The sequence below is a fragment of the Dipodomys merriami genome, unplaced genomic scaffold, assembly GCF_024711535.1.
Source record: "Dipodomys merriami isolate MVZ:Mamm:240054 unplaced genomic scaffold, mDipMer1.0.p SCAF_13, whole genome shotgun sequence".
Classification (NCBI taxonomy): Eukaryota; Metazoa; Chordata; class Mammalia; order Rodentia; family Heteromyidae; genus Dipodomys; species Dipodomys merriami.
The window spans coordinates 39,738,721-39,765,785 of NW_027202604.1; the positions used below are offsets into that span (position 1 = coordinate 39,738,721).

General features: G+C 53.0%; 1 protein-coding gene and 1 long non-coding RNA gene across 2 annotated transcripts in view; one reads left to right on the forward strand and one right to left on the reverse strand.

Annotated features, from left to right (window-relative positions):
- The first annotated feature begins 1,217 nt into the window (after positions 1-1,217).
- LOC138824839 (uncharacterized) lies at positions 1,218-9,283 on the forward strand. The gene is made up of 3 exons (XR_011371197.1): positions 1,218-1,319; positions 1,729-1,929; positions 9,141-9,283. It is a non-coding gene; the product is annotated as an uncharacterized lncRNA (long non-coding RNA).
- The window catches only part of LOC138824838 (uncharacterized protein C3orf20 homolog), a 37,073-nt gene continuing 16,678 nt past the window's right edge, over positions 6,671-27,065 (reverse strand). The window contains exons 9-17 of the mRNA XM_070019204.1: positions 26,343-26,463; positions 22,613-22,744; positions 18,126-18,249; positions 15,561-15,816; positions 13,120-13,423; positions 11,759-11,866; positions 10,881-11,023; positions 7,500-7,622; positions 6,671-6,814 (exon numbers count right to left, since the gene is read on the reverse strand). Of these exons, the coding sequence (XP_069875305.1) occupies positions 6,718-6,814; positions 7,500-7,622; positions 10,881-11,023; positions 11,759-11,866; positions 13,120-13,423; positions 15,561-15,816; positions 18,126-18,249; positions 22,613-22,744; positions 26,343-26,463 (1,408 nt within the window). The 3' untranslated portion in view covers positions 6,671-6,717. The remainder of the gene's footprint in view (positions 6,815-7,499; positions 7,623-10,880; positions 11,024-11,758; positions 11,867-13,119; positions 13,424-15,560; positions 15,817-18,125; positions 18,250-22,612; positions 22,745-26,342; positions 26,464-27,065) is intronic.

Here is a 27,065-nt window from a genome sequence, read left to right on the forward strand (position 1 = left end):
GAAACTCCCACCCCCAAACAAGAGCCTTCTCCTCCCTGTCAGGAGCAGCAGCTTTTGTGCTGTCACCCTCCGCCCACAGTCAAGCGCCTGGTATGTGCATGAAGCAGGAAGGAAAGTCGCCAGTGTTCGGGAACTTGACTTCTGCTTGGAACGGGCTGGGCTGCAGCAGGGCTGGCCTGGCCTCGTGGCTCAGCTCCCTCACCCCACGTTCCGGAAGAAGCATATCCTGTGTGTCCCCACTCACCCTGCTCCTTGTGCCCACCCGGGGGGCTTTCACTGTCTGTGTCCCGCATCAGCTGCTTGCTCCCCGGGTACTTGGGTGGCCTCTCCGCTCTCCTCATCTGTAAACCCCAGATGGTGCTGATCTCCATGACACAGAAGGGCTAAGAGGGGCGGATGGCTGGGTGTATGGGGGACCAGCCAAGCCCTGGAAGGCAGACCAGCTGCTCTGTGGGAGGGAAAGAGCATGTGCAGATGCTGGCGTGGGCACAGCGCCCCCCAGTGGACTGGGATGGGGAGGATCGGGTGGAGCAGGAAGGGGGTGGGGACTGAGTAGCAGCCCGGTAAATGCACCAATCTAGAGGTGAACAGGATGAGGTGGAAAGCTGGAGGAAGACAGGGAGCATGGGGGTCCCTGGACCTCCTGCTTGACTTTGCAGTGGCCCCAGGGCTGCTTGGACTGTCACATCAACCAAGAAAGCAAAGTGGAGAGGAGGAGGGCCCCTCTGCTGGGAGGGACGCTCAGCTGAGTGAGGGCAGGCCTGTGGGACCCGCTCTTAGTGCAATCCGAAAACAAGAATCCACTGCAATCCCTTTGGGGTTGTAGGCGTGGCTCGGGGGTCGAATGCCAGCCAGCAAGCAAAAGTGTCAGATACTGAGTTTGAGTCCTGATCTTGGACCAAAAAAAAAGTCCGTTAGTCTGGAGACCAAGGGAGTCACAGGTGGTTCTTCTGACTGGGTGAGGCCATCCTCAGACCATCTCTGCAGACTTGGGAGGATGATGGAGGACTTCAGGACTCCTCCACTTCCTTGGCCCCTAATCTCATGTCTACAGATGAGGAAACTGAGGCTGGAAAGAGGAATGATGCCGAGGGATAGGCAGCTGGTGCTCCTCCCCTTCCCCCCACGTGGCAGTCACTTGTCCCTGCCTGGCCCAAGTTCTACGTTTCCCTGGCAACGGCGACTGACTGACCTGGGGAGCAGCCAATCCGAGTCCTTCCCGGAGACTGATGCACAGTTGCTGGGAGGCGGGGCCTCAGAGGCCCCATGAGCATCCACGCAGACCTATGGAGATGAAAACTAGGAAAGAGGGAAGACAGGTAAGTGGCGCTCACCTCGTGGCGTCTCTCCCCCACCTCCCCACCCCGCCCCGAGAAGCCCTGCAGATCCCCGACCAGCAAATACCGGATACCCGGTCCTTACCGACATGGCCACCTGTCTCTGCCTTTGCTTCCCTGGCCTCAGTCTCCCCATCCTTAAGAATTTAGGAGTTCCTCTCCCGTCGAGGTGACCTTTTAGTTCCTTTTCAGTTATTCTCATTTCCTTGAGGGGAGGGGGATTTAAACCACAGCCTCAAGCCCACCACATAACGAACATCCATCTTAGAAGGGGAGGAAGGGACTAGGGATGTGCTCCCGCCAATGTCTGGCTGGTGGGGGCGCCGAGGCACCGGGCTGCCGGGCCTGGCCAGGTGCTCTGTTCCGAGCCTCCATTTCTCCATCTGTAAAGGAAGCTGCCCGGAGGACTCCATGCCCCGCGATGGATGTTCCAGGAGACAGCTGGGAGGAGAGCAGGCCAAGGTGTGGTGGAGAGAGAGGAATGCACAGCCAGACTTAGCTTCTGACTAACTGGGGGTGTCTATCAAGTGGTTGGCTCCCTCAGCCAATGTCCTCCTCTGAAATCCTAAGGGAAAGGCCCGGCCAGGGCGTGGTGAGTATGGCGTCTGCCCCACAAATGTTCCTGGGTTGTTAGGGATTGCGAGAGCATCCATCCTAGGGCCTCTAATAACTCATCCCTAATGCAACAATCTAATTGATAACACAAGCTTTACCTCTCTCAGGAAGAGAAGAGCTGTGCAAAGGCACTGGGGTTGAGATAGAGCCAAGCATGCTTGGAAGAACAGAGAGGAGGCAGGAGAGGATGATGGAGGGGGGGGGGAGGAGGGGTGTGGTGGGCAGAGAACAGCTGGCTGGCTTCCAGCTCCGGGCAGGTCCTGTGGCAGTGGGGTTGTCCCCGGAGCATGGATACTTGGGTTCCATCCTGTCCACTGCAGGAAGGCTGTGGGGTCACGGGCAGACTCCTCTCACTCCTGGATTTGCTTTACCATTGAAAACAAGGTGGCGAATGCTTGAGGCAGAGGTAGACATTGGACCCGTTTCTGCAGATCAGTTCCACTCCTGCCATACACGGTAGAACGAACGATTCCAGCATGCCTGTGGACTCACAGACCTGCCTGGAGGTTCTCAACTTCCTCAGCTCTTCAGGCCCCTCCCTCCTGAGATGCTAAAAGCAATCTCCCTGCCCTCGGCTTTGCCCCAAACTCTTGTCTGTAACAGCCCGAGTCCACTGGCATTCAGGCTTTTACAGTTCTCCCAGGAAGGCAGAAATCCCTCCACAGTAAAGCTTGCTGTGGCCCAGTGTCTTCCCCAGCCGCATGCCCTGCTCCCGTACCTCAGTGCAGCCATGGGGGTGCTCTTCTCCCTGTGGCAGGCAGGGAAACTGAGGCTTGGGTGGGTGTATCCCAGGACCTGCGTTCTCAAGGTCCTGGAGCATGGCTGATTGAAGTCAGGCATGTCATCCTAAGACGTGCAATGTACCTTATTGCCTATCCCAATTCAACTCTCTGGGAAGGGGACCACACCCACCAAATGGATTTCACCGTGCATTAGGGGTACAAGCCCGCAGCTCCGCGGCAGGAGGTACTAAGAGTCTGGGGTGCACAGGCCAAGCATCCCTACTGCTGCTGCTAACCCCGTCCTCCCTCAGGACCCGCCCAAACCCCAGCTTCCAACCCCAGTCCCTCCAAACTCACAGGACCAGCAGCCGAAGGACCCAATCTCTCTCCCACATGCCAGTTGACAGCTGGGTGACAGCTCAGGGGTCCCCAGACCTGGAAAAGTGAGTGAGCCCAGAGAAGAGGGAGGAGGGAGGGGAAGCCCACCCCCACCTCCCTGGCAGAGAAGTCATTAGGATGCAGCGGCGATTGCCTGGGCTGGCTGGGGTGGGCTTTCATTTCCTAAGGCCAGGCTCCCCGCCCCCCCCCCCCCCAGGAGATGGCTTACAGATAGGCAGGGATGCTGTGCTCCAGCCCAACTCCTTAACCCTTGCTGGACCTGGAGCCGGGAGGCCGCTGGCTGGCGGGCGAGCCCTGCTGGCGGGCAGGTTGGCAGCATGGGGGTCTGCAATCATTGAGTACTTCCTCCCAGGGAATGAGCCGAGTCCTTTCTCAATGTATTTAATGTGTGGAACACCCCAGGAGGCTACTCCTGTGAACATCCCATTTGTCCCATTGTGTCCCGAGTCTCAGGGCGTGGCCGGGAGGGGGAGTACCCGGACTTGAACTCAGAGCTCTGAGCTCTCTTTCTTGCTCACATCTGGCACTCTACTGATTGAACCACACCTCCAGTCTGGTTTGGCTTGCTAATTAGAAGCTCTCAGAGTTTTCCGCCTGGGGCTGGGCTGCGAACCTTGGTCCTTCAGGTCTCAGCCTCCTGAGTAGCCAGGGGTGCAGGTGTGAGCATCACCCCTGGTTTATAGGCTTTCATCGCTGCTGGGACCACCCGCCTGTGGCACCGCCTCAGCTCCCCCTGGAGATGGGAGTTGCGTGGACTTTCCTGCCCAGGCTGGCCAGGACGGCAGTCCCCCTCATTTCAGCCTTCCATGGAACCTGGGATGACAGGCACATGCCTCTGTGCCCTGCTATGGGTTGAAAAGGAATCTGAAGAACTTTTGTCTGGGCTGGCCTCAAACCAGGATCCCTGCAGTCTCAGCCTCCCACGTAGCTAGGATCATAGGCCCGAGCCAAGTACCGGGCTCCTTTTCTCTCATCTTTCAGGGAATGCATCTGAAGTATCTCTACTGACAATAGTATTCACTATAGGCTTCTGTTACATAAAATTTGCTAAGAAAGGGCATTTCTATTTTTGGTTTGCCAAGGTTTTATCTGAAGAATTTTTTTTCACCAATAAGGTATTGGACTTTTCTTCTTTAGTCCGTTAACATAAAAAATAACATTGTTTTTCTGATGTTGAACCAACTTGCATTGCTAGGATAAACCTTACCTGACATAATGCATTATTTTAAGAAATACACCATTAGACTCAGCTCATAATTTTCTCCAGTCTTTTATCTGACTTTGAAATCTGCTAGGTTCAGAAAAACACATGTTCATCTACAGCTGGACGGATACATACATTGAGTTACATCTGTACAGCGAAATTCTGTAAACAAGTAAGACCAAATGAGCTCCACCACAGACAAGAATGAGCACAGTGAACATGAAAGGAGCCACACAGAGGGGACAGCTCAGGAATACAGCAGTTGACTGGCACCAGCAAGGTCTGAGCTTTGAGCAGCACTATCATGAGCAACAAGTACAGGGTTGCATTTAAATAAAGCTCAAAACAGACCCAGCTATCTATGGGGAGAGTCAGGTGTGTGTGTGTGACATAATCTTGTAAACATTCATTGACATGCATCTTGCAGTTTACCTGTCTGTCTTTATGCTACACTTTGACATAGCTTACCCTAAAAAGAACACAGGGCTGAATGCAGCTTAGTGCAAATCCTTGTCTAGTAAACTGGGAAGTATTTGCTATTTTTAGAAGCAACTGGGTTTTGGAGGGTATTGGGGGGCTGTGAATACTATCATTTCTATTTGTTAAAATTTGCAGATTTTTTTCACAGCTCTTTACTTCTTTTTGCATCACTGTTGGCTTTTCTTAAACCTAGGAATGTATCCATTTTAAGTCAGAGAGGAAATTGATATGCAACAATTCAATACAGAGCGGTGGTTTTAGGGCTGGGCTTGCTTGGTAGTAGAATACCTGCTTAGCATATGAGGGGCCTGGGTTCAATCCTCAGAGGGGAAAGTTACACACTGGTGGTGTGCAAGTGCTGGGGACAGAGTCTGGGCCTCTTGCAGCCCAGGCAGACGCTGCTGCACCCGCCAGCACTCCCTCCCCAAGCTGCCGGTGTGGAGCGGACAGGCGGCTTCTGGGGCCCAGACTCTTCAGTCCCCAGGAGCTCAGGGGGCTCCTGCCTCTGTGGTCCAGTGGACTTTCCATTGCTGAGAGGGAGGAGCTTTGGGTGGTTAGCTGTCACAGGCTAGGCTAGGCCTGGAGGTGGCTGGCCTGATTGTCACCCGTGTGCCATCAGCTGAAGGTATGGGGAAGATCTCCTGCTTCTCATCAGTGCCTGGCTTGTGAGTGACACCTCATGTCCACCTCCTAGGCTTCCATAGAGAAGAGGGGCCCCTCTCCTTCCCAGGGAGCAATGAGGTAGTGCAAGCAGCGGCCATCCCTGGGTCTGTGAGCTCAGGGGAGGTGTCCCTGCTTACACGCAGAGCATCTGTGCACCTTTTCAGCATGGTAGCACACCGAGTAATGTCCGCTGTTCCCTTTGCACATCTCTCCCTTCTCCATCCCCCTTCCCAGAAGGCCTGTGTCCCCAGTGCACATGTCTGAAGTCACAGACACTCTGAGCACACACATACACGGAGCACAGCCAGGCACGCAGCCTCACTCAGACGCGGGCCTGCTCCGCTCTGATCCCCTGTGCCAGGCGCTGCCAGGGCCTGCGGCTTGTCTTGCAGTCCCCTTCCTGTGCTCAGAGGTCCCAGCGTGGAGGAGGAGGAGGGAGGGCGGTCCCCGAACATCAAGGCCCCGCCTGTCAAAGCATGCGTCTTGGAGAACACAGCGGGCTATTTCCTACCCATTTCTAGCACAATTATCTAATTTAAGCAAATCTCTCTGATTGATACAAAGGATAAAACTAAATCTCAAAAAGAAAAAGTCAATAGTAAAAGTATGTGTGACAGAGCGCGCACAACCCGTGACAGGTAAAATGCTCCCCAGAGGCTGCCCGGTGGTCAGGGCCTCAGCTCTCTTCTGGGACTCTGGAGTCCTCAATCCTAGAAAACATGTCTCAGGAGCCCAGAGGCTCAAGCCTGAGCCGCCGGATGAGGGCTGGTGTGAGGCTCAGCCCTCTGAGGCTGGACAAGAAGACAGACTGTCCCAGATGGCCTGGCTGTCCCAGGTCCTGAGGCTGCAGGGAGCCTGCCAAGAGGGTGGGCTGGATTGGGGTCCCCAGAGGACCCTGCTGCCGGCTTCCTGTTGCTACGCACTCTAGCCCTGTCCGTGCTCCTCTTCTCTAGTTCTACCTCGTCTTTGCTCCCCCCGCCCCCCAGCCTGCCTTCTCTCTCCATCCCTCACCTTGACTCTGCTACTAATGTTTCTCCACCTTTCCTCTCCATCTCCCTCATCCTCCCTCCCACCAGAACACAGTCGGTCTGGGCCTCTTTCCACGGCACCTTTGCTTCTTGGGCATGAGAGTCTCAGGCTCTCTACCTACCTAACGGGAGAACACCACGTCCTCCAGGACTCAGCTGGGAACTAGGCCCTTGGGGGCCTCTGGTCTTGTAAGAGCCTACCCGCCCGGGCCTCACCCAGACCTGGAGGTACGAGAGTTTATTAGAGGAGGTGGGGCTGGGCCAGGCTGTCACTTCTTCGAGCCCTGCTTCTTGAAGGTGCTAGACTTCTTACTGCCCCTCCGCTGCTTGCTGGCAGGTTGCACCTCTATTTCAGGGGGTTTCAACCTACACAGGAAAATGGGAAGGGGCTGTGGTGGAGAGGGGCTGGGAGCCCTGGCCTGGCTGTGTGTGGGGGTAGGGGGGTGGCCTTCCCTGGCACTGATGAGGCTGGGCCTTGGGCTGCTCCAAACTGGAAGGCACCGTTGTGCATCCATGACTTTTTTTTTCCTCTTGGTCGTGGGGCTTGAACTCGGCCTGGGCGCTGTCCCTTAGCGAGCACTCTACCACTTGGGCCACAGCACTACTTCCCATTTTTAGAGTGATTCATTGGAGATAAGAGTTTCACGGACTTTCCTGCCCAGGCTGGCTTTGAATTGCGATCCTCAGATCTCAGCCTCCTGAGTAGCTAGGATGACAGGCGTGAGCCACTGACACCCGACTCGTGTCCGTGACGTTCTACCTGCCTCTCTATCTTCCTGGCAACGTGATTCTGCAGAACCTGATTCTGTTCTGCCCCTCCCCCACCATCCTGGTATGTTTCCTGCAGGGAGACAGGACTTAGTGCTAGGAGGGCGCTGGGGTCTCCACCGTTCCCAACGGCTGTGTCCTTCCACCCAGAACACTGCCAGCAGCTCTAGGTGCAGTCCTGACGTCCAAGGGCTGCAAACTGATAAAGCAGGCCCCTGTCAGAGGCTGAGCTGCACTGGGTGACAGACGTGGCCTATACAAGGTGGTCAGGGTGGATGCTTACTTGTCAGCCTGGGGCTCCTCCACCTTCTCGCCCAGGGCTGAGGAGAAGCTTCCTTCCAGATCTTCGGACATGGCTCTCTTGGCTAAGTCAGAGCTCTCCAGAATGGAGATGGAGGTGGTGACGCTGAGGAGGGGGCAGGATGGGAGGGCAGCGCTTAGAGGGTCCGAGGCCGCGCAGCCTGGGCTCCTCGCTGCCCCTTTCAGGATCCAGCTCTTCCAGTGACCGGCACCAGTGCTTCTCCTCCTGAGGGTTGTGCGGGAGGAGCTGACCGCCCTGGGGACCCCGGGGAAGGGGGAGTGCAGACGTCACTTCCCCAGCTTCTGTTAAGGTGGGGGTACACCATACAGTTGGCACTGGGCACAGGCGACGCCCACAGGGGCAGGGTCCCAAAACGAGCCAGAAAGCAGACAAGGTGGAAGAATGACATCATGCAAAGTGGGCCAGAGTTCCTAGCCCCAAGACCCTAAAATGTGACCGCATTGCAAAGGCACTGCAGGCCCAGTTAGCTGAGCCGGGAACGGAGTCAGGCTGGAACAGGGCGGGCCGCCACTCACTGATGTCAGCCTCTCAATCAGCCTCTCAAGCACCCAAGAAACCATCAGCCGAGGTGGCCACACTGAGTGACCGCAGCGGGAGAGGCCCAACCCGCACCTGGGCCTCAGATCTCCAGCCTCCACAACCAACAGATAGGAGGAGACCTTGTTCTCCAACTCCCTGTATGAGCTGCCCAGTTCCAGGAGGTTTTGAGCAGCACAGCAGATGCAGGGACAGGCCACTCGGGGACAAAGGCACCGGCAGCCCAGTGCAGTGCAGCAGGGAGGGCCTTGCTCAACAGAGACAGGCCTGGCATTTCACTTGCTGTCCGGCTGCGTGGCCATGTTCACGGAATGCCACGCTGACTCCAGTGGAGTCTGCTTAGCATGGGAAACCATCTATCAGACCATGATAGGGGCTTCAGAGACCTATCTCCAAGTTTTGGGACTTCACCGAAGTCTACCTCAGAGAATGGGGCTTTACAGAAACCTATCTCCAAGTTTTGGGACTTCACTGAAGTCTACCTCGGAGAATAGGGCTTCTAAGAGGCCTACTCCTGGAAAGGCTGGCAAACCCCTGGGAAAAATGTGTTTCTGTCTTTCTTTCCCTCATAAGAGTGCCTATTAATCTTTTACTGCTTCTACTGCTTTTTGTACTTGCTCATTGTCAATGTCCCCTTATTCAAAGCTCTTTCTTAAGAGTGTTGACGACTCCAATATCTGATGAGTGTCTTAAAAAATATGACTAACTCACCAGAGTTGAGTGCTACCCTGAAACCCCTCTTATGAAGGCTAGTAGACAAGTTATAAGTAAATATAAAAGTATTGGGGGTTTCACAAAGTCACTTCAGCAGAAGGAATTATTTGTAAGGGATTTACAAGAAGCTATAGGCTCAGCTAAAACAGAAAGAATGTATGGCAATTGCTGAGATAATTATTTAGGAGAGAGAATTTCCTGCTATTTACTAAGAGAATTGGTAGGTCTCCTTAAAGTTTACTATTAAAAAAGAGACAGGAAAGATCTTATGGGAAAGTTAAGGCCTCTATAAAAATAGGTAATGGTTAATTGGTGACAAACATCGAAACCCAAACCCATTGTATTCCTTAGAGATAAGCCGGAGACAAATGCCTATCAGGTGCCCAGCTGGTGACCACCCAAGAAAGAAGCCATGCAGCAAGATTGTGTAACCTTTTGCCCTTTCTCATGGAGACTTCTGTTATAAAAGTTTGCTATCCTCTGCATTAAATCGCACTCAGCACTCAGCATCCACTCCTAATGTGTGTGAGTTGTCTGTTTGCCATCTCCCCATCCTATTCCAGGTTCCTCCCCTAGGTATCCTCCGTCGTCCCGACAGAACCCGGTCCGCGGCAACGGAACACCTACAGTACCTGGCCTGATGAAGCTCAGCCTGTCGGGAGGGGTGTGCCAACCGCCGGGGAGATGGGGTACAGCACAGGGTCGGGGTGTTTGCACCACGTCAAAGATGGAATGGCTGGGTACAGTGGACCGGGGTAGGTAGGGCTCACTCTTCAAAACAATCAAAACAGTGCGATCTCCTATTTCTAAAAAGGAACCGTGAGCCAGCGTGGTGTGTCACACCTGTAACTACTGGGGAAGCAGAGATGACAAAGCCTAAGATTCCAGCACTGCCTGGAGAGGGGGAGGGGGCCGTTTGAGACCTGATCTTAACAGAAAGCTGGATGTGATGGTTCACACGCATCACCCTCACTATGCCAGAGGCCTATATAGAGGATAGTGGTCCAAAGTTTTCATACAGGAGACCCTGCCTGAAAAATAACGAGAGCAAAAGCAATAGAGGTGTGACTCAAGTGCTAGAGTGCCTGCCTGGCAAGTGTGAGGCCCAAGAGCCCGGGCCTCTGCGCGCATTTTAGGAATCTGAGAAAAGGGAGAGATACCAAATGGCTTCCATGTGCCCTGCTTGCGCCCCACAAATCAGTGCCTGTCCCTCTCGTCCCCACCGTGAGAGCGCCCACACAAAGCAATGCCACCCACAGACAGGGCCCCGCGGAGGCCCTCTGAGGAGGCGGAGGCCCGGGAAGGCTGCTGTCCAGCCCTGGAGGACAGCCAGAGGGCGGGTGCGGTGAGGGTGCAGGCTAGGCGGGGCTCTGGGGAGGGGAGCCGGCATCAGGTGGTGCACAGTGGCATGTGCAATCCTGATGTGTGTGTGTGTGTGTGTGTGTGTGTGTGTGTGTGTGTGTGTGTGTGCGCACACCATCCCTGCTGCCCTTTCACAGAGCTCTTGAGCACACACCCTGGGGACCCTGGCAGCCCTGTCCAGGGTTAATGAGGCACTGAGGGTCGGGAGGCCGGCCAAAGGAGCCCGCTGCCACCTAGCAGATACAGAGCGGAGCCGACCCTCATCTTGGGACCCCTGACCCATCGAGTTCTCCAGAGCACCACACTGCTGAGCCTTCTGGAACCTACTAGTCCCCGTCTAAGGCAGCCTTGGGGAATGCACGAGGGCCGGGCTCCTCCTGGGCTCTAGGCTGCCTGGGATTTGGGGGCAAGAGATTCCCCCAGTCCTTTCTCTTACCCTGGAGCTGAGCTGGGTAAGGGGCCGGGAGGTGATGTTGCCTGGTTGAAGGGGTACAGCGAGGCCTGCCCACCAACCTTCTTCGTGATTTCCTGACATCACCCTTTTCTCTAAGACAGGCTTTCCCCAAACTTGTGTCCTCAGCTGCAGCCTTGGCACGTGGGCCCAAGGTAGAGGCTGCGCGTCCCTTCTCGGCTCACCCCCATCTGTTCCTGCACCCCAGTTCCCCCCACAGCCACTGGCCTCCGTTCCTTCTCCTCCCTTCCCACTCATCCTCCACATCTCCCGGGTACCTGAACTTGTAGTTGTCTGGCAGGAAGTAGCCCATCTTGCAGTCCTGTTGAGCCCGCAGGATCTGTTTCAGCAGATTCTGCTTGCTGAAGCCGTATCCATTCAGAACACAGCCCCCGAACAGGAGCTTCCCCGTGGCGAACATCTGCGGGCAGTCAGGAAGGAAGGGTGAGAGCCGTGCCAGGCCCTCGGCAGAGCAGCAGGGCTGACGCGAGGATCGGGTTCAGGCTTCGCGCCTTGCAGGGCTGGGCTGGGCTGTGGGCCTTTGGTGACGGGCCTCCTCCAGCTTCTCAGACCCCTGCTCAGGTGTCGCTGCACACAAACGCCCCCTCCCTGGACCCCTCCTTCCCCCCAAGACCTGGGGCTGACAGAAGTGTCCTCCCTAATCTCAGGACACCCCCTGCCCCCAACCCCTGCCCCGGGCTGTCTGGAGCCTGCTTCTCCGGATGGTAGATAACCCTGAGGCAGGGCTCTCTTTCTACCAGTCTGTGCCACTCAGACATCAAGAGGGGCTGGGATGGCCAGACACCAATGCTAGATGATCACGGCCCTAGCAGGTGCCCACAACAGCAAAACTCACTGGGGTGAACAGTGAGACACTCTGGTGGTGAGAGGGTGCCGTTATTTTCTAATTCATGCATCTCCAATAGTCAGTAAGTTCCGTGTAAGTGGGAAACAGTGGTTAGATGACAAAGGCAATTTAATTCCCTGGACTCAGCACCAGCAGATCCCTCCATCTCCCAGGACCTTGCCATGCCGGGTCCAGGGTCCCGTGTTGCTCCCAGAGCTGCAGGCTGAGCGGGGAGAGTCTGCCCTCCCCTCCCCCCCCCAGGATTCCTGGGGGCCTCCAGCAGCTCACCCCTCTCTGGACCCAGCTCACCAGAACCATCCCCTGCACCACGGCATACTTCTTCACCAGCAGGGACTGCTCCTTGTGCAGGGGGTTGTCCAGGTCGTACCGCAGCAGACGGTAGGGGTCGTGCCGGCACTGGGAGAGAGTAATGAGGGAGCTGGTGGCCCCCGAGGGTCACACCCAGTGCCAGGACCCACACTGAAAGTGGACTTCCCTTCTTCCTGAGAGCTACAGACCCACCACACAGCCAGTGAGCTGTCTTTCAGTGAGCTCTCTTCTGGCTCTACCTGTCTTGTAATTCTGGATGTTCCAGCCTGCAGTTTAAAATGTGAAACCCAGAACCACACTGGAAATGCAGCCATCAGTGAAGAAGAGCATTAGGAGATGGTTCTGCTTAAGCAATGGTGGAAAGCAGGTCACTGTGAAATCCACTTCCATCTTCAGGTCCCGCCCACAGTCACATGGTGAGGACCGGCTTGGGCCACCTGAGCATGCCTGCCCTCTAGGAACAATTCTGACTGAACCAGCATCCAGAGGAGCCAAGCCAGCTCTAAGCTGAGGGCAGGCACCATGTCTGTCTGTCTGTGGATGGGCACAAAGTAGGTTCGCAACAAGCATTCACTGAGGGAAACTACATCGGAAGTGGGTGGCAGAAGACACGCATAGCTCCAGCATGTGTGCTCGGTAGAAGGCTGTGGGCAGTGTTCTGCTCTCCTGCAGAAAGGCAGTCAAAGGGCTCCTGGTGTCTGGCAGAAGCGCTCTGGTGCTGAGCTCTGGGCATCAGCTGGAGCGCAGGCCAGAGGGTGGGCAGGGGTCCTGGGGGACAGGATCCATGAAGACCCTCCCCGGGGCACACATGCAGACTCACAACTCTGCACCAGCAGAGGAGACATGACTCAAAGACAATGGCTCCAGTAGGCAGGAAGGGAAGGCCAGCGTGGGACACATCACGTGTGAACTCCCAGTTCCCATGACCACGTGGCCTCCACCTTCGTCGGCCTTTCACATGTGCAAATACTGTGGGGAAAGATGAGGAGTCCCAGAATGCACTGGGGGGAAGGCAGTGAGGGCCTGGACCCTGAGAACCTTGGGGGAGATACTGTCCCTGTCTACACGTCCACACCGGTGATAGTCACACACCGTGGCAAGCGCGCTGGAGGAAAAAAAGACCTCAGTGCCTTGGCCTTGACTCGAGGCTCCCAGGAAGCACCTGGCCTGCTGTGACACTGTGCAGGAGGATGAGGGGCAGGGGGATGACACTTGGCTGACAGAAGGGAGCGTGCGCGCCAAGGCCCAGGGGAGGAAAGGAGCTGAGCGAGGCTGGCGTCTTGGTGGATGGGCGGCCCTCCCTCGAGCCCGTCGGAACTCTCGCTGGGCACAGGACCCACCTGGATGCAGGGGGAGGCGCGGCCCTGCTGCTGATGGCTGTACAGTGTGTCCAGCAGCCACTGGAGCTGGGCGGAGCTGGTGGGGTTCTGGCTGGAGAGGATCCCAAACACCAGCACTTGGCTGGGGTTTCGGGGCGCCGACAGGAAGCGCTCCAGCTCCAGGTCGGACACCAGCGGTGCCTTCACCATACACTTGCAGCCAGCGCGGATGTCCTCCTTGCATATGAGCTTCCGCAGCACCAGCGGGCAGTCGTAGGGCGAGGCCGCCCACCACACGGGGCTGGGCAGCTTCCTGGCCTTGTCCCTAAGGAAGAGCACAGCCGAGGTCGCAAGCTCCCGGCCCCCTGCTCCGGGGACAGATGCACAGTGCCGTGTGCAGCTCAGCCGGGGAGGGGTCCCTCACCTCCCTGAGCCTCAGGGCAGCTGACGCTTCGTTCTCAGTCCTTTCTCCATACCACAGTTGCTTCCACGCTCTCCGCAAGCCTGCCCTCCACATTGGACAGATCCAGAACCGGCCCTGCCTCCTCTGCCCCCTGGGGATCACTGCACACCTCCTCGTGGGTCCTGCACATCCTTCCCTGGCCTCCCCTCCACGCGTGCCCCATTGAGGAAGCCAGCCTGGACACCAGTCACATTAGGTCACTACTGTCTTGAAAACTGTATCCAGAGGCCAGGTTGGGAACCATGTTTGGAAAAGACCTGAGAATCACCTCATCCCTCACCTCTGACTGACCTATGGACAGAAGGCTAATACATAGTTGTAACAGCCTGGCCCAAAGCATTGCTGGAGTCCCCAACAGAGAGCCATTTACAATTTGCCAAGTGCTCCTATTTCACTCACACTGAGTTTTCTGGCTTGGAAACTTGTCATATCACTCTAGCTAAAGCTAGGTGCAATGTCTTATACCTGTAATCCTAGTTACTCAGGAGGCAGACTTCTGGAGGATTATGGTTCAAGGCCAGTCCAGGCAAAAAGTCATTTGCCTGTGTAAACGTGGGACAGTCTATGTCCTCAGTGGGAGCCTTCTGATGAGAATACTTAAACCCTGCCTATTCCACAGTGTTGTTACAGACTTAACCAGGGCAACGTACACTCCAGTTGCTGTGGGTGCTGCAATGTACTAAGCATTATGCAAGGATGTAGTAATGAGAAAAAATAAAACATGGCATGTGCTTTACTCCCCTGTAGGCCCAACCAGTGTAGTGTTTGGTACATAGCAGGTGCTTATATGCTTGTTAAATCCCAATGGAACATTTACAATTTGCCAAGTGCTCCTATTTCACTCCACTCAGTAAAACACTCCAAATATACAATTTCCCAGTACTTGTGTTCTAGTGAGTTACATAAAGGCAATGATAACAATAAAGTATGCAAGACACACAGCGAGCAGTGCTAGGGAGCAAGAAGCAAAGGCGCGTGCGCGTGCGTGTGCGTGTGCGCGTGCGTGTGCATGTGTGTGTGTGTGTGTGTAGCAAGCATGAGACTCTGTATTCAAACCCCAGTACCACCAAAAAGCAAAATAAAATTAAAAAGAGCTTGTAATACATGCAAAAATGTATGGGTGGACTTTTCTGTCCCGAGTGAAAGAAGTTAGATTTAAATGCTGTACATAACACCTTTCACTTACATGACATCTTGTGGAATGTAAAACTATAACTTCAGAGAATACATCAGCAGCTATTAGAGAATGAAAGTGAAGGGCCTGGCATCCAGGGTAATGTAAGAGAATAGCCTTTTCCCCTTGGAGGGGAGGGGTTGATAAAACTGTTACGCCACTGCAGGGCTGCTGATTATACAACTCTATGCACTTGTTAAAACTTGACTACAAATCAAAAATAAATGTAAATGGAAGGTAGAATCAATTGCTTTCCTATGTATCAGCAACAAACAGAGAAATCATGTTAAACATATCATCTATGATAGCACCAAAAATATTAAATGCTATAGCAGAAACCTAGTGAGAAGACATACAAATAGAGAAAGACTGGATATCCCATGTTCATGGACTGAGAGAGACATTCCAATGTCACTGGGACATTCACAATCCCATGGGAATCCCGGGACATTTTTTTTTAAATATTGAAGGCTGATTCTAAAATGATACAGAAATGTAAAGGGCTGAGGCCAGGGAAACAATTTTACATTCTGTATTTGAGTACTTATTCTGTTATGTACCAATGACTACAGCAAGGCTAGAGGTGGCCGGCAACCAACCCCCTGCCACGACACGTTACTCTGGCATTTTTTTCATCCTACCCCTGGGATCCTATCTAAAATTACTTCTCTAGTGCGTGTAAAACTCATCTCTTTCCCGTGCCTAGAGCTTGAGCTCTAAAAGGGGATCTTACTGCCCCTGTGTTATCTGCCTGTTGCTGTCCCATCTTTTCAACTTAGCATAGCACGGGAACTATGGGAGAAATAAATAAAGGATTAAGCCAACCTGTGTGTGGCTGTGCCCTTGGCCTGCCTTTTGACGATCTTCTTCCGGGCAGTGGTGGTAGAGGTAGAAGGCGCTGGAGGCTCTTCCTTTGGAGAGTCCTCGACTCCGGACTCTTGGCGGGCTGACTGGGATCGGAAGGGGATTTCTCCATTTATACTTAGCTTGGAAGCTCGCTCAGAATACGTTCCAGATCTCATCCTGCCCCAACTCAAGTCGATATCTTCCTTTGGGGTTGGATATGTGATGGTGAATAGACCTGTTAACAGAGATGTGTCACGTTCCTCCACAGCTGGGCTACGTCTGCACCAACTCATGGCCCCCCCTTCGGACCATTGGAGCCCATTCCCGCTCTTCCCACTGATCCTTCTTGCCTGGCCTCCATCTGCACCAAGCCCCCTGCCCCAGCTTCATACAGTCAGAGATCAGAAAGTGCTGGCTGAATGGAAGAATGAAAAAAAATCTCATTTTTATACTTTCTCCAAGACCCAGCTTCAACCTTCCTTTCCCAGCGGGGACTACATTTCACTCAGCTTTGTGTTCTCCACAGCACCCAACTGCAAAGCTAGGCCCATGAGGCCCTGCCGGCTTGCGTGTTTCCCTTCCTATGAAAGTGCAGTTCCCCACAGCTTCCCAGTGAAGTCCAGGCCCTCTGCTTTCTTTGTGGGGTTGTGTTTCTTTATGGAGACGTTTCTGAGGCCGGGGATCTCTCACTCCTTCATACCCTTAGCAAGCAGTGGTGAGTGCAGGTGCCAGGCGTACGCAGATGAACTGAGCCAGGCCTCCCTGCGTCTGAGAACCACTAGCGGGGAGCAGGCAGGGGATGGGAGAACAGACTCGCCATGCTAGGTGGTTAGATCAGTACAGGGAGCAGAGGGAGTGGGTGCGACTCAACTGCTAGGGAAGTCACAGAATGTGCCTAGGAAGGATGGTTGAGCCACATCTCTAGAGGCAAGGATAAATGCCCAGGCCTGGTGCCGTCCCCGGGGGGAGGGGTGATATGGACTATAGCGGCATGAGGTACAGGGCTAGAGCGTGTGTGGCATGCAGCACACACTGCATGGGGGAGGGGGACATGGAGCGCAGGCTCCTGGGGGAGGGGGGCACGGAGCGCAGGCTCCTGGGGGAGGGGGGCACAGAGCACAGGCTCCTGGGGGAGGGGGGCATGGAGCGCAGGCTCCTGGGGGAGGGGGGCACGGAGCACAGGCTCCTGGGGGAGGGGGACACGGAGCATAGGCTCCTGAGGACAGGGGGACATGGAGCAGGCTCCTGGGGGAGGGGGGCATGGAGCGCAGGCTCCTGGGGGAGGGGGGCATGGAGCACAGGCTCCTGAGGACAGGGGGACATGGAGCAGGCTCCTGGGGGAGGGGGGCATGGAGCGCAGGCTCCTGGGGGAGGGGGGCACGGAGCACAGGCTCCTGGGGGAGGGGGACACGGAGCATAGGCTCCTGAGGACAGGGGGACATGGAGCAGGCTCCTGGGGGAGGGGGGCATGGAGCACAGGCTCCTGGGGGAGGGGGGCATGGAGCACAGGCTCCTGGGGGAGGGGGGCATGGAGCACAGGCTCCTGAGGACAGGGGGACATGGAGCAGGCTCCTGGGGGAGGGGGGCATGGAGCACAGGCTCCTGGGGGAGGGGGGCATGGAGCACAGGCTCCTGAGGACAGGGGGACATGGAGCAGGCTCCTGGGGGAGGGGGGCATGGAGCACAGGCTCCTGGGGGAGGGGGACACGGAGCATAGGCTCCTGAGGACAGGGGGACATGGAGCAGGCTCCTGGGGGAGGGGGGCATGGAGCACAGGCTCCTGGGGGAGGGGGACACGGAGCATAGGCTCCTGGGGGAGGGGGACATGGAGCAGGCTCCTGGGGGAGGGGGGAGGGGGACATGGAGCAGGCTCCTGGGGGAGGGGGACATGGAGCACAGGCTCCTGGGGGAGGGGGACACGGAGCATAGGCTCCTGAGGACAGGGGGACATGGAGCACAGGCTCCTGGGGGAGGGGGACATGGAGCACAGGCTCCTGGGGGAGGGGGGCATGGAGCACAGGCTCCTGGGGGCAGAGGGACATGGAGCACCTGGGGGGAAGGGGACATGGAGCACAGATCCTTGGAGGGCTGTAGCATGGACTAGCGGCGCAGGAGTACTGGGTTGAGTCCCTTGGTCGGTGCACACGTGTGGAAGGGTCCTAAGGCCCCCACACTCCGTGCTTACAGGGACAGCCTAGTGAGGTTCCCGCAATTTTCCTTCTGAGCTCTTCCCTACGGGAGAGAGAGCTGCGGACTAGGGAGGTGGCTGTCCAGAGATGAAGCAAAGGGTCAGGACGAATACAAAAAGACAACGCGGCTACACAGAGACAAGAAGGCGTAGGGGGAGAATGTGGAGACTGGAGTCGGCTGTTCACCATTCCCAAATGCAGGGCCTTGGCCCAGAGGCCCCATCTAATGGGGAGGGAGCCTGCCATGTCCTCCTGCAAGCCCAGAGGGGTGGGGGGTGACAAGGCTAGACTTGATGCAGGCCACCCAGGACTCAGGAAGACCTGGAACAGATCTCCATCCCTGCCCACCCCTTACCTGCTACCACCAGGACAGCGTTCATGAACTGAGTCATTGTCTTCTGAAACCGCTTTTTGATATCAGCAAGAGCTCGGTTCATCTTCAGTATTTTCTCATCCGTGACAGTGATTCTGCGGGTCATCTGGAGGGAAAGTTGGGGGCAGAGGTCATCGGCCCTTGGAGAACCCATTTGCCTTCTCATCAGGACCTGCTCTGGCTTGAGGGATGCTGCCCCCTCTCTGTCCCTCTCCACTCGGTGACTTGCTAGAGACGGGCCCAGACCTGGCTCCAATGTCTTCAGAATGGAAAGTTTCCTGAGCTGTTGGATAGCACTGTCCCTTGCTTTGATTCCTGACATGTCTCTATGCAGATGTGCAAGACAGAAATGGGCACTTTACCAAGTAACTACGTGCGCTTCAATCTGTCCTGACACTGCGACTCCCAGAAGGCAGGACTGAGCTCTGGGGTCTCCTTGGTGGTTGTGCAGATGCTTTGCAGGATGGACAAAAGCCCATCCAGTGTTTGAGGCCCATTTCCCTCTGTTGTGAAGGCCAGACTGCAGCCTCCCAGAACTCCCTTCACCCCAGAGTACTGGTTGCTGACAGCTCACAGCTCAGAAATGGCCGTTGGACAGGGCTAGTGCACCAAGGTTCACAAAGGCCAGGGCCTCTCCCCTGGAACCTGGACACCCCAATCTGATTCTAGGCTCCCTGTGGGACAGGGGAGGCTTCTGCTTTGGAAGCCTTGCCATTCAGCCTCCCTCCACCCAGATCCACAAAGAGCCATTCCCAGCTGCCCCCAGGTAAAGCTCTGCACACCTATCTCTATCACAGACCCTGGTTCCTGGGCAACCTGGGCTATTGCCTGCTCTCAACAACCAGGGCATCTCAGAGACTCTACAAAAACAGGCTCGGATTCCTTAAGAGTTGGATCTGACCTTTTCCTCCAGGAAGCTTTCCCCACGTTCCCCAGCCAAAGGCGCCTGGCTCTCCGCTGAGCACCTACCCCTGCTGCTCCCATTCTGTCTGCCCAGGGTCAACTTCATGGTTACTTTCTTTATCCCTACATTTGGTCAGCTCCCTCTATGCTGTCTAGCTCTCTCACCTAACACAATGGAAATGCTCCAAAAATGTCTTATGTGTAATGAAAGCGTGGTGTGGACAGAGGAAGGGAAGCAGTGGACAGCTTTCTGGGAAAGGGAAGTTGGCTCCCCTGTTCTTTCCTCTGAAGGTAAGAATTCTATAAAGGATGCCCCAATTAATAGCAAAGCCTCAACCATTCTTCAGCGAGTGTTGGTACTAGCTGCTGCTTCTGGCTAATTTTATTTTATTTTCGTAATTTATACCCAGCCTGCTTCCAAAAAGGATCTGAGGCAGCACTCTGGGCTAATAAAGCATTTAGATCGGAGCATTGCCTTGCTTCCAAAGTGCTGCCATGATCGAGGCCTCGGGGCTGTAAAAGCTGGGACTGCCATTCTGCCTGTCACCATGATGGGTGGCCCTTTCTGGGATGATGGGCATCTGGGGAAAAACCATTTAACCAGCTTCCCGATGACAGAGGCTACGAGGCAGAACGCCACCCTGCCCCCAGCCCCAGCCTTCCTAGGTGGCCACACGCTTTTTGCAGAACCAAGCCCCAGGTAAACTCACATAGGATAGAGCTGAATAAATTCTGAATGCCTAGAATGGGAGCCTGCTAAGGCTGGACAGACTGCACACACTGCCATAGAGATGACAAACAGAAGCTTACCCAGGGAAGGGCCTGGCACAAGGCCCTAAGATCCCTTCCTAGCATAGATCTAGCTAGCCCTAACACGCAGCAGACTGAATTGTTCCTGTAGCTCTCCCAGACAAAGAATCTAAGACGGGCCAACTGTCTGAGCGTAGGGAGTCTGTGTCAAAATATCCTGAGATACTTAACCAGGTAGCTACGCAACATTTGGAAATCCTGCTGCTCACAGGAGATCATGGTATTTCTGTTTATCCAGTTAAAATGTTGCGACATACACTGTAGTATACACCCTGCATTCTCAAATAGATGAGGTTATACCCTCAGCACTTGATTGACAAGCAGTCTCCTCCACTCTGCATCCACTCCTATCATCTGTATCTGTTTAACTGTGTTACATACCCCAAGACAGATGTGCCCTTTGAGCCACTGTTGTTTGCAATAGCGTTACAGCCGTGCTCCGTCCAGCCACCCTTTGTGAGGGTCCCCTTTTGAAAACTGCCCTCTATCCAGCCTGGTCCAGCTGGTGAGCAGTGATATTTAAAACTCGTAGATGGGCAATTGATCCTAACAAGGTATTATTTTTCTCACTAAATAAAGAGTACGATCACTCAGAAGCCTAAGATCCGAGGATTGAAATTCAAAGCTGGCCTGGGCAGTGAAGTCTGTGAGATTCTTTTTTCTCATTAGCCATCAAAAAAGGAATTATAGGTATTTTCTGTGCCTTCTTGAGATAACCTCCATCTCCAGCCAGAGCCCGTATGCACCATGTCCCTGAGGGAGGATGGCTGGCTGTCCCTTGCTTTGTCAGCTTTGAGAGTTCATGAGCTTGCTATATACGGTGACAAATGGCCCCATAGCTTATGAGCCCTCAGAACTGGGGCTTGAACTCAGGGCCTGGCCATTGTCTCATAGCTTTTTCGCTCAAGACTTATGTGCTACCACTTGAGCCACACACACCTCCATTTTTGGCTTTTTTTTGTTTTTTGTTTTTTTTTTGCTAGTTAATTAGAGATAAGTCTCATAGACTTTCTTGCCCCAGCTGGCTTTGAACATGGATCCTCAGATCTCAGCCTTCTGAGTAGCCAGATTATAGGCGTGAGCCGCTGGCACCCAATTCAAGGCAGTGTTGAGATGTAAACAGTTTTATTTATTATTCCTCCAGGTAGACAGGTGTGAACTGGGACTGGCTCTGGGGAAACTGGGAAACAGGAGACTGTGCCTGCTCCTGCTCCTAGCAGCCAATCCAAAGTATCACTTAGTAGCCCTGCCCATCAAAAGGAGTCCTTGGTGACTGCAGTCTTATTGCCTCTTGGATTCAAGGTTCAGAGATAATATTTTCTTCACGCTTTCCATCTCTCTCCAAGACCTGAACTTTAACATTTACCCAACAAACACCAGGAAAGAAATTAGCCTTTCTGTCAGGTTCTGCATCCTTCGATTTAAGCAATCACGAATCCAATATATTCAGTAATAATTTACTGCATCTACACTGAATTTGTACAGATTTTTTCGCATTGTTTCCTGAATAATGTAGTACAGCAATTATTTACATTGCATTGTAGTAGGTACTATAAGCAATGCAGAGGATGATTTAAAGTCCACAAGAGAGCATGTGCAGGTTATATGCAAACACTACATCATTTTATAGAAGGGACTTGAACATCTTTCAGATTTTGCTATCTGTGGGAGCTTCTAGAACAGAATCCCTCACGGACAGTAAGGACTAATCATATGTAATCTGAAGCAGTAGAAGAAATCCTATAGATTCCCAGTTTGGCAGAGGAGACTGTTAAAGGAAGGAGTGCTGGAAGGAAGCCAGTCACAGCAGGGAAAGCCAAGGGGAGCCAGACAGGGACCTGGGGAGGGAAAGGCGTGGTGGAGAGCAATTACTCTGGCCAGCACCATTTCTCCTCGGGAAAACGCTTCTGTCTCATCACTTCAGGAGCTGGCTCATTTGGGGCTGATCTCATGCCAGAGCCCCAGGATGAGTGGGAAATTCAAGTCTAGCTGCAGCAACACATACCTATTCATGGAATGTGTCGGCCACACGTGGCTGGAGAGCCCATCAGAGTGCTGATGTGGGCACTTTTTCTTCTTAGTATTGTTTTCTTTTTTTTCCCACTCTCTAGTGCTGGGATGACCCCAGGACTTGTGCAGGCCAGGCACAATGCTACACTTCTTCTGTAGTACTAGGGACACTGGGGCAGGGAGAAAGGAGCCCAGAGATACTCCTGGCCTTCCTGTTACCAACATGAAGGGAAGTGGGAATAAATCTGAGAAAGCAGAATGCTTTCATCCAGTGCGGCCACATGCAGGCCTGGATCTGGTTATCTGAAGCTTCTTGGTTTACTCTACCAACCTATTCTCTTTGTGCTTAAGCCAGTCCAGTCCACATTGGGTTCTACTGCATGCCACTGACCGACTCTTAACAACAGGGACAAGGCGGTGACAGAGAAAGGGGTAGGGCCTTGCCTGTGGGGAGGGGCCAAGGGCTGACATAGAAAGAGGCTGCCCGGGGGCTGGGAAGGTGGCTCAGTGGTAGGGCGCTTGCCTTGCAAGCCTGAGGCCCTGGGTTCGATTCCTCAGCACCACATAAGCAAGAAGAAAAAAGCCGGAAGTGGCACTGTGGCTCAAGTGGTAGAGCGCCAACCTTGAGCTGAAGAGCTGAGGGACAGCGTCCAGGCCCAGAGTTCAGGCCCCACAACCGGACCCAAAAAAAAAAAAAAAAGAAAGAAAGAAAGAAAGAGGCTGCCCGGAATCTTAGGGAATCTTACCCGTTTGTCGTGGGTGGTGCTGTGGGGACAGTTTTTGGCCGATAGAGTGAGTGTCACCGTCTCATTCATGCAGGTGAAGGTAACCATGATGGAGTCCTGTCCCAGAACTGTGAGCTTCATTTGCTCGTTCATCTACGGAAGAAGCAGCAGCACTCAGAGAACTCCTAGCCAACCCCTCGCACTGGGGGGCTGAACATCTGTGAGCTTTCTCAGGTTCTGATGCTGGAACTCCACTTGCAGGGAGAAGGCAGAACAGTTCCAGTCTGCTTTGGTCTTCTGTTCCCTTCCTGTTCCAGCTGCTGGCCTGGAAGCCAGCACTCCATTTTCTCACCACCAAGTCTCTTTCTTGCATTCTGCCACCCAGGCACTGTGCCTCCCCTAGCACCCCAAAGACAGAGAACCACAAACTTGCCAAGTCTTCTGATATCTCCACACTTGACTCAAGAGAAAGTCAACCCACTCTGCTCTCCTTCTAGAGACATGGGGAAGAGACGCAGTCGCAAGCTCAAGTTTTGCAATGGGACAGGCTTCAAGTCCCAGTGTTGCCATTTGCCAATTGGTAGATTACAGGAAAACCTATTAGCTCATTGAGCATGCAGGTGAGAACAAAGCCCTCTCTAAGAGTACTGTGCATACTCCATGGACTAAGACACCATTAACACAGAACTTAGCTGTTCTTTATGATCTGCTTCCTGGTGCTGGTTCTTCCTTTTCCCCGGGGAAAAGGGCAGGTGCTCTATGAACTCAGTCATGGTTCCTCTCCATTTGTCTATTCATTGGCTTCTCCCTGTCTGTTAAGCTGCTACACCGAGGCTGGGCTGAACTTCCAGCCCTCAGCCCCAAACCTAACCCTCTGCTTTCACTTCCATATAGCTGAGCCAGCTCCTAACCAGCTCACCCTCTCACAGATAATAACAAGCTTGAAACATACAAAAATAAAACCAACTATCAAAAGGCTGTGAAGAAGGAACAAAACCAGGAAGATTTTGAAAAGAAGCTAACACTTCTGAGAGGACCAGCCTGGGAGAGTGTGCTTCATGCTTCTAGCTGGCAGGCAGGCCATAGCACCAGCCCAAACTCCACCAACTACAACTGGACAAATCAAAACTGAGATGTGAGCTGCCATCCAACTATAGATGAGACAAAAAAAGTATGTGGTCTCCAAGTACAACCAAGTTCTCTGCCCATTACAAAATGAGCATCAAATCTCTGGAAGGAAGACAACAGAACTTGCACATGACATCTACAATGCCAACCTCCTCCAGCCCATAATGACTCATGGGGAGGAACCAGTGGCATTTCTAGACTAGGACTTTAAGGCAGCTAATTCAATTAGATTCAATGAAGTGAAAATACACTTGTGATGAATTGCAAAATCTTGCCAGAAAGATATAAAGTGTAAAAATAAGTACAAGAAAGTCTAGATCTGAAAGCATGCAATTTAAAAAGTGGCTCAAACTGTAATCCTACCTATTTGAGAGGCAGAGATCGGGAGGGATTGTGGTTTGAGCCAATACCCCGCGCCCCCCCCCCCCCCCCGCTTTAAAAAAAAAAGTTCACAAAACTCCATCTTGACCAACGGCTGGCCAGGGTGACGTGTACCTGTCACCCCAGTCTCAGGAGCAGCACAACGGCTGGATTCAGGGGCATATCCCAGTGACTGGGAAGCACACACAGGACCAGTCCAGGCTGGCCTGGACATAAAGTGAGCCCCTACCTTGAAAACAGCTAATGCAAAAAAGGGCTCAAGTTGTAATTTTGCCTAGCAAGTGTGAGGCTCTAAGTTCAATCTCCAATGCTGATAAAAAAAAGCTTACAAGAATGCAGATGACAGGAGAAAAATACATGAACTTGAAGACAGAGCTAGGCAAATTGTCCAAGTATCCAATCTGAATAATAAAGAGAAAGTAATTTGAACCACACAACCACAAAATAACAAATCTAAAAGGACCTTTAAAATAAGGTCCTGAGTAAAAGTCTGAAATAAATATAATTGGAGTCACAGAACAGGAGAGAGAATTACTTTTTTTTCTAAAGATGATGGTCTTCATAATTTGGTGAAATAAAAGTACATAAATATGCAGATTCAAAAAGTTCAGTAAGCCAGGTACTGGTGGCTCACACCTGTAATCCTAGCCACTCAAGAGGCTGAGAACTGAGGATTGTGGTTCAAAACCAGCCCAGGCAGTAAAGTCTGTGAAACTCATCTCCACTAAACTACAAAAAACAAACAAACAAAAAAGCCAGAAGTGGAACTGTGGGTCAAATGGTAGAGCATTAGCCTTGAGCACAAAAGTGCCTAAACCCAGAGTTCAAGCCCCAGGACCAGGAAAATTAAAAAAAAACAAAAACAAAAAATGAAATTCAGCTCAGCAAGTAGTACATGTCTGTAATCTCAGCCCTCAGGAAGCTGAAGAGAGAGGGAATCATGAGTTTGAAACCAGCCTGAGCAACATGAGAGCCTTTCTCAAAAATTAAAAAAAAACCAGTAAACCCCAAATAAAATAAAAGTGGAAAGGTTAGGGACAGCATCCAGGCCCTGGGTTCAAGCCCCATAACTGACAAAAACAAAAACAAAAACAAAAAAGTAGCATTTGTTGCCAGAAGATCTGTATTTCAAGAAATGAAGGAGCTGGGTCAATGATGACTCATGCTGTGTATTCCTAGCTACTTGAGGGACTGAGATCAGGAGGGTCCTGGTTCAAGGCCTTCCCAGGCAAGAAGTTCTCAGGACTCTCCCAACCACCATCCTCACCCATAACTGGGCACAGTGGTGTATACCTGTCACTCCAGCTCCAGGATCATGGTGGTAGGCCAGCCCAGATGGAAATGTTCACAAGACCCATCTCAACAAAGCTTGGCATGGTGGCACACAACTGTTATCATCCTCGCCACTTCAGGAAGTATAGACAGAAAGACTGTGGTCCATGCCAGACCAGACCACATCTACTGCACAGACCTTCTGTGGTGCAGCTCTAAGGAATATAACAGTGCCCTGGAATGCATTGCTAAATAGCCAAACATAATAGCACATGCCTCAGCCTGTGCTTACCTCAGCACTTGGGAGTCAGAGGTAGGAGGATTCTGAGTCTGAGGCCAGCCTGCACTACCTTGTAAGTCTCTGTTTCAAAAGAAAAAAAAACCTGGTACCTATGACTGTAATCCTAAAATTACCCACGAGACTGAAACCTCAACAAGCTCAGGCAAAAAAGTCTTGTGAGACATGATCTGCAGTGATCCAGCAAAATGTTGGGCTGAAGGCATGGCTCAAGTGGTAGAGGACCAGATGTGAGCAAGAAAGATGAACAAAAGCCTAAGACCCTAGTTCAAGTCCCAGCACTGGCACAAAAGAAAAAAAAGTTGCTAACTTTTATTATTGTTATGAATATCCTTTAAAAATAAAGCTATCAAGGGGCTGGGAAGGTGGCTCAGTGGTAGAGTGCTTGCCTTGCATGCATGAGGACCTGGGTTCGATTCCTCAGCACCACATAAGCAGAAAAACAAATACAAAAAAAATAAAGCTATCAACTGCTATAGCTATTGCTTTATAAAAATAAAAGGCATTTTTACAATAAAAATACAACAATGATAAAAATGAATTCATGGGACAGTGTCATGGAAGGTTGGTATGGCGGCCAAGAGTTGCCATAGGTTCACAAAAACTGCACTCTGCCCTTCGTGCCAGGCAGGCCTCGGCCGGCCGCCACCATGGCGGTGCTGCCTGCCTTACCTTGTACTCCAGGGAGAGCAAAGTCTCTGTCTTGGACGTCCAGCTCCACCTGTGGACTATGTAGCCCTTCTGGTCGTTGGTGGTTCCACCTTCGTCGTCGAAGAACAGAATATACGGACAGCTAGGAGATACACAGAAGTGAAAAGCTGCTGCCGGACCCTGGCAAGAAGCCTCCTCATGATAGGCTGCAGGCGGGCGAGGCTGGGAGTGTGCCCAGGCTGGGGGACAATGGAGGCTTACGGGTAGCCTGGCTTTCCCCACCTGCTGTGGTCCAGACCCCTACACACCTATTCATGCTACCATGACTGCCCGCAGCAAAGGCCAGGCTGAGGGAGAGAATAATCACGAGATTTATTCTGTCACCTAGAAGGCTGAGCACAAAATATCAGGCAGCAAAGAGGGAATTGGAACCTCCACAACAGTAAAGGGAGCGTTCCTTCCCGGACGGCTACTTAGGAAAAGCCAGACGATGTCAACTTTTGCCTGGCAAGGACAGGTGCCTCTTTTGGCAGAAGCTCCATTTCATGATGAATCTTGTCACCTTGACTGGAAACACCTCTGAGGGTGTTTCCAGAGACAATGATAGACCATGAGGGAACTGACCTAATCAATGGGCGAACCCCTTGATAACTTCATAATCTGATGGTATAGTTGGGAGGCGATGAAAGGTAGGAGGTGGGGCTTCAGTTACAGGAAGCAGAGCTTTGGAAGCATGTCCTGGGG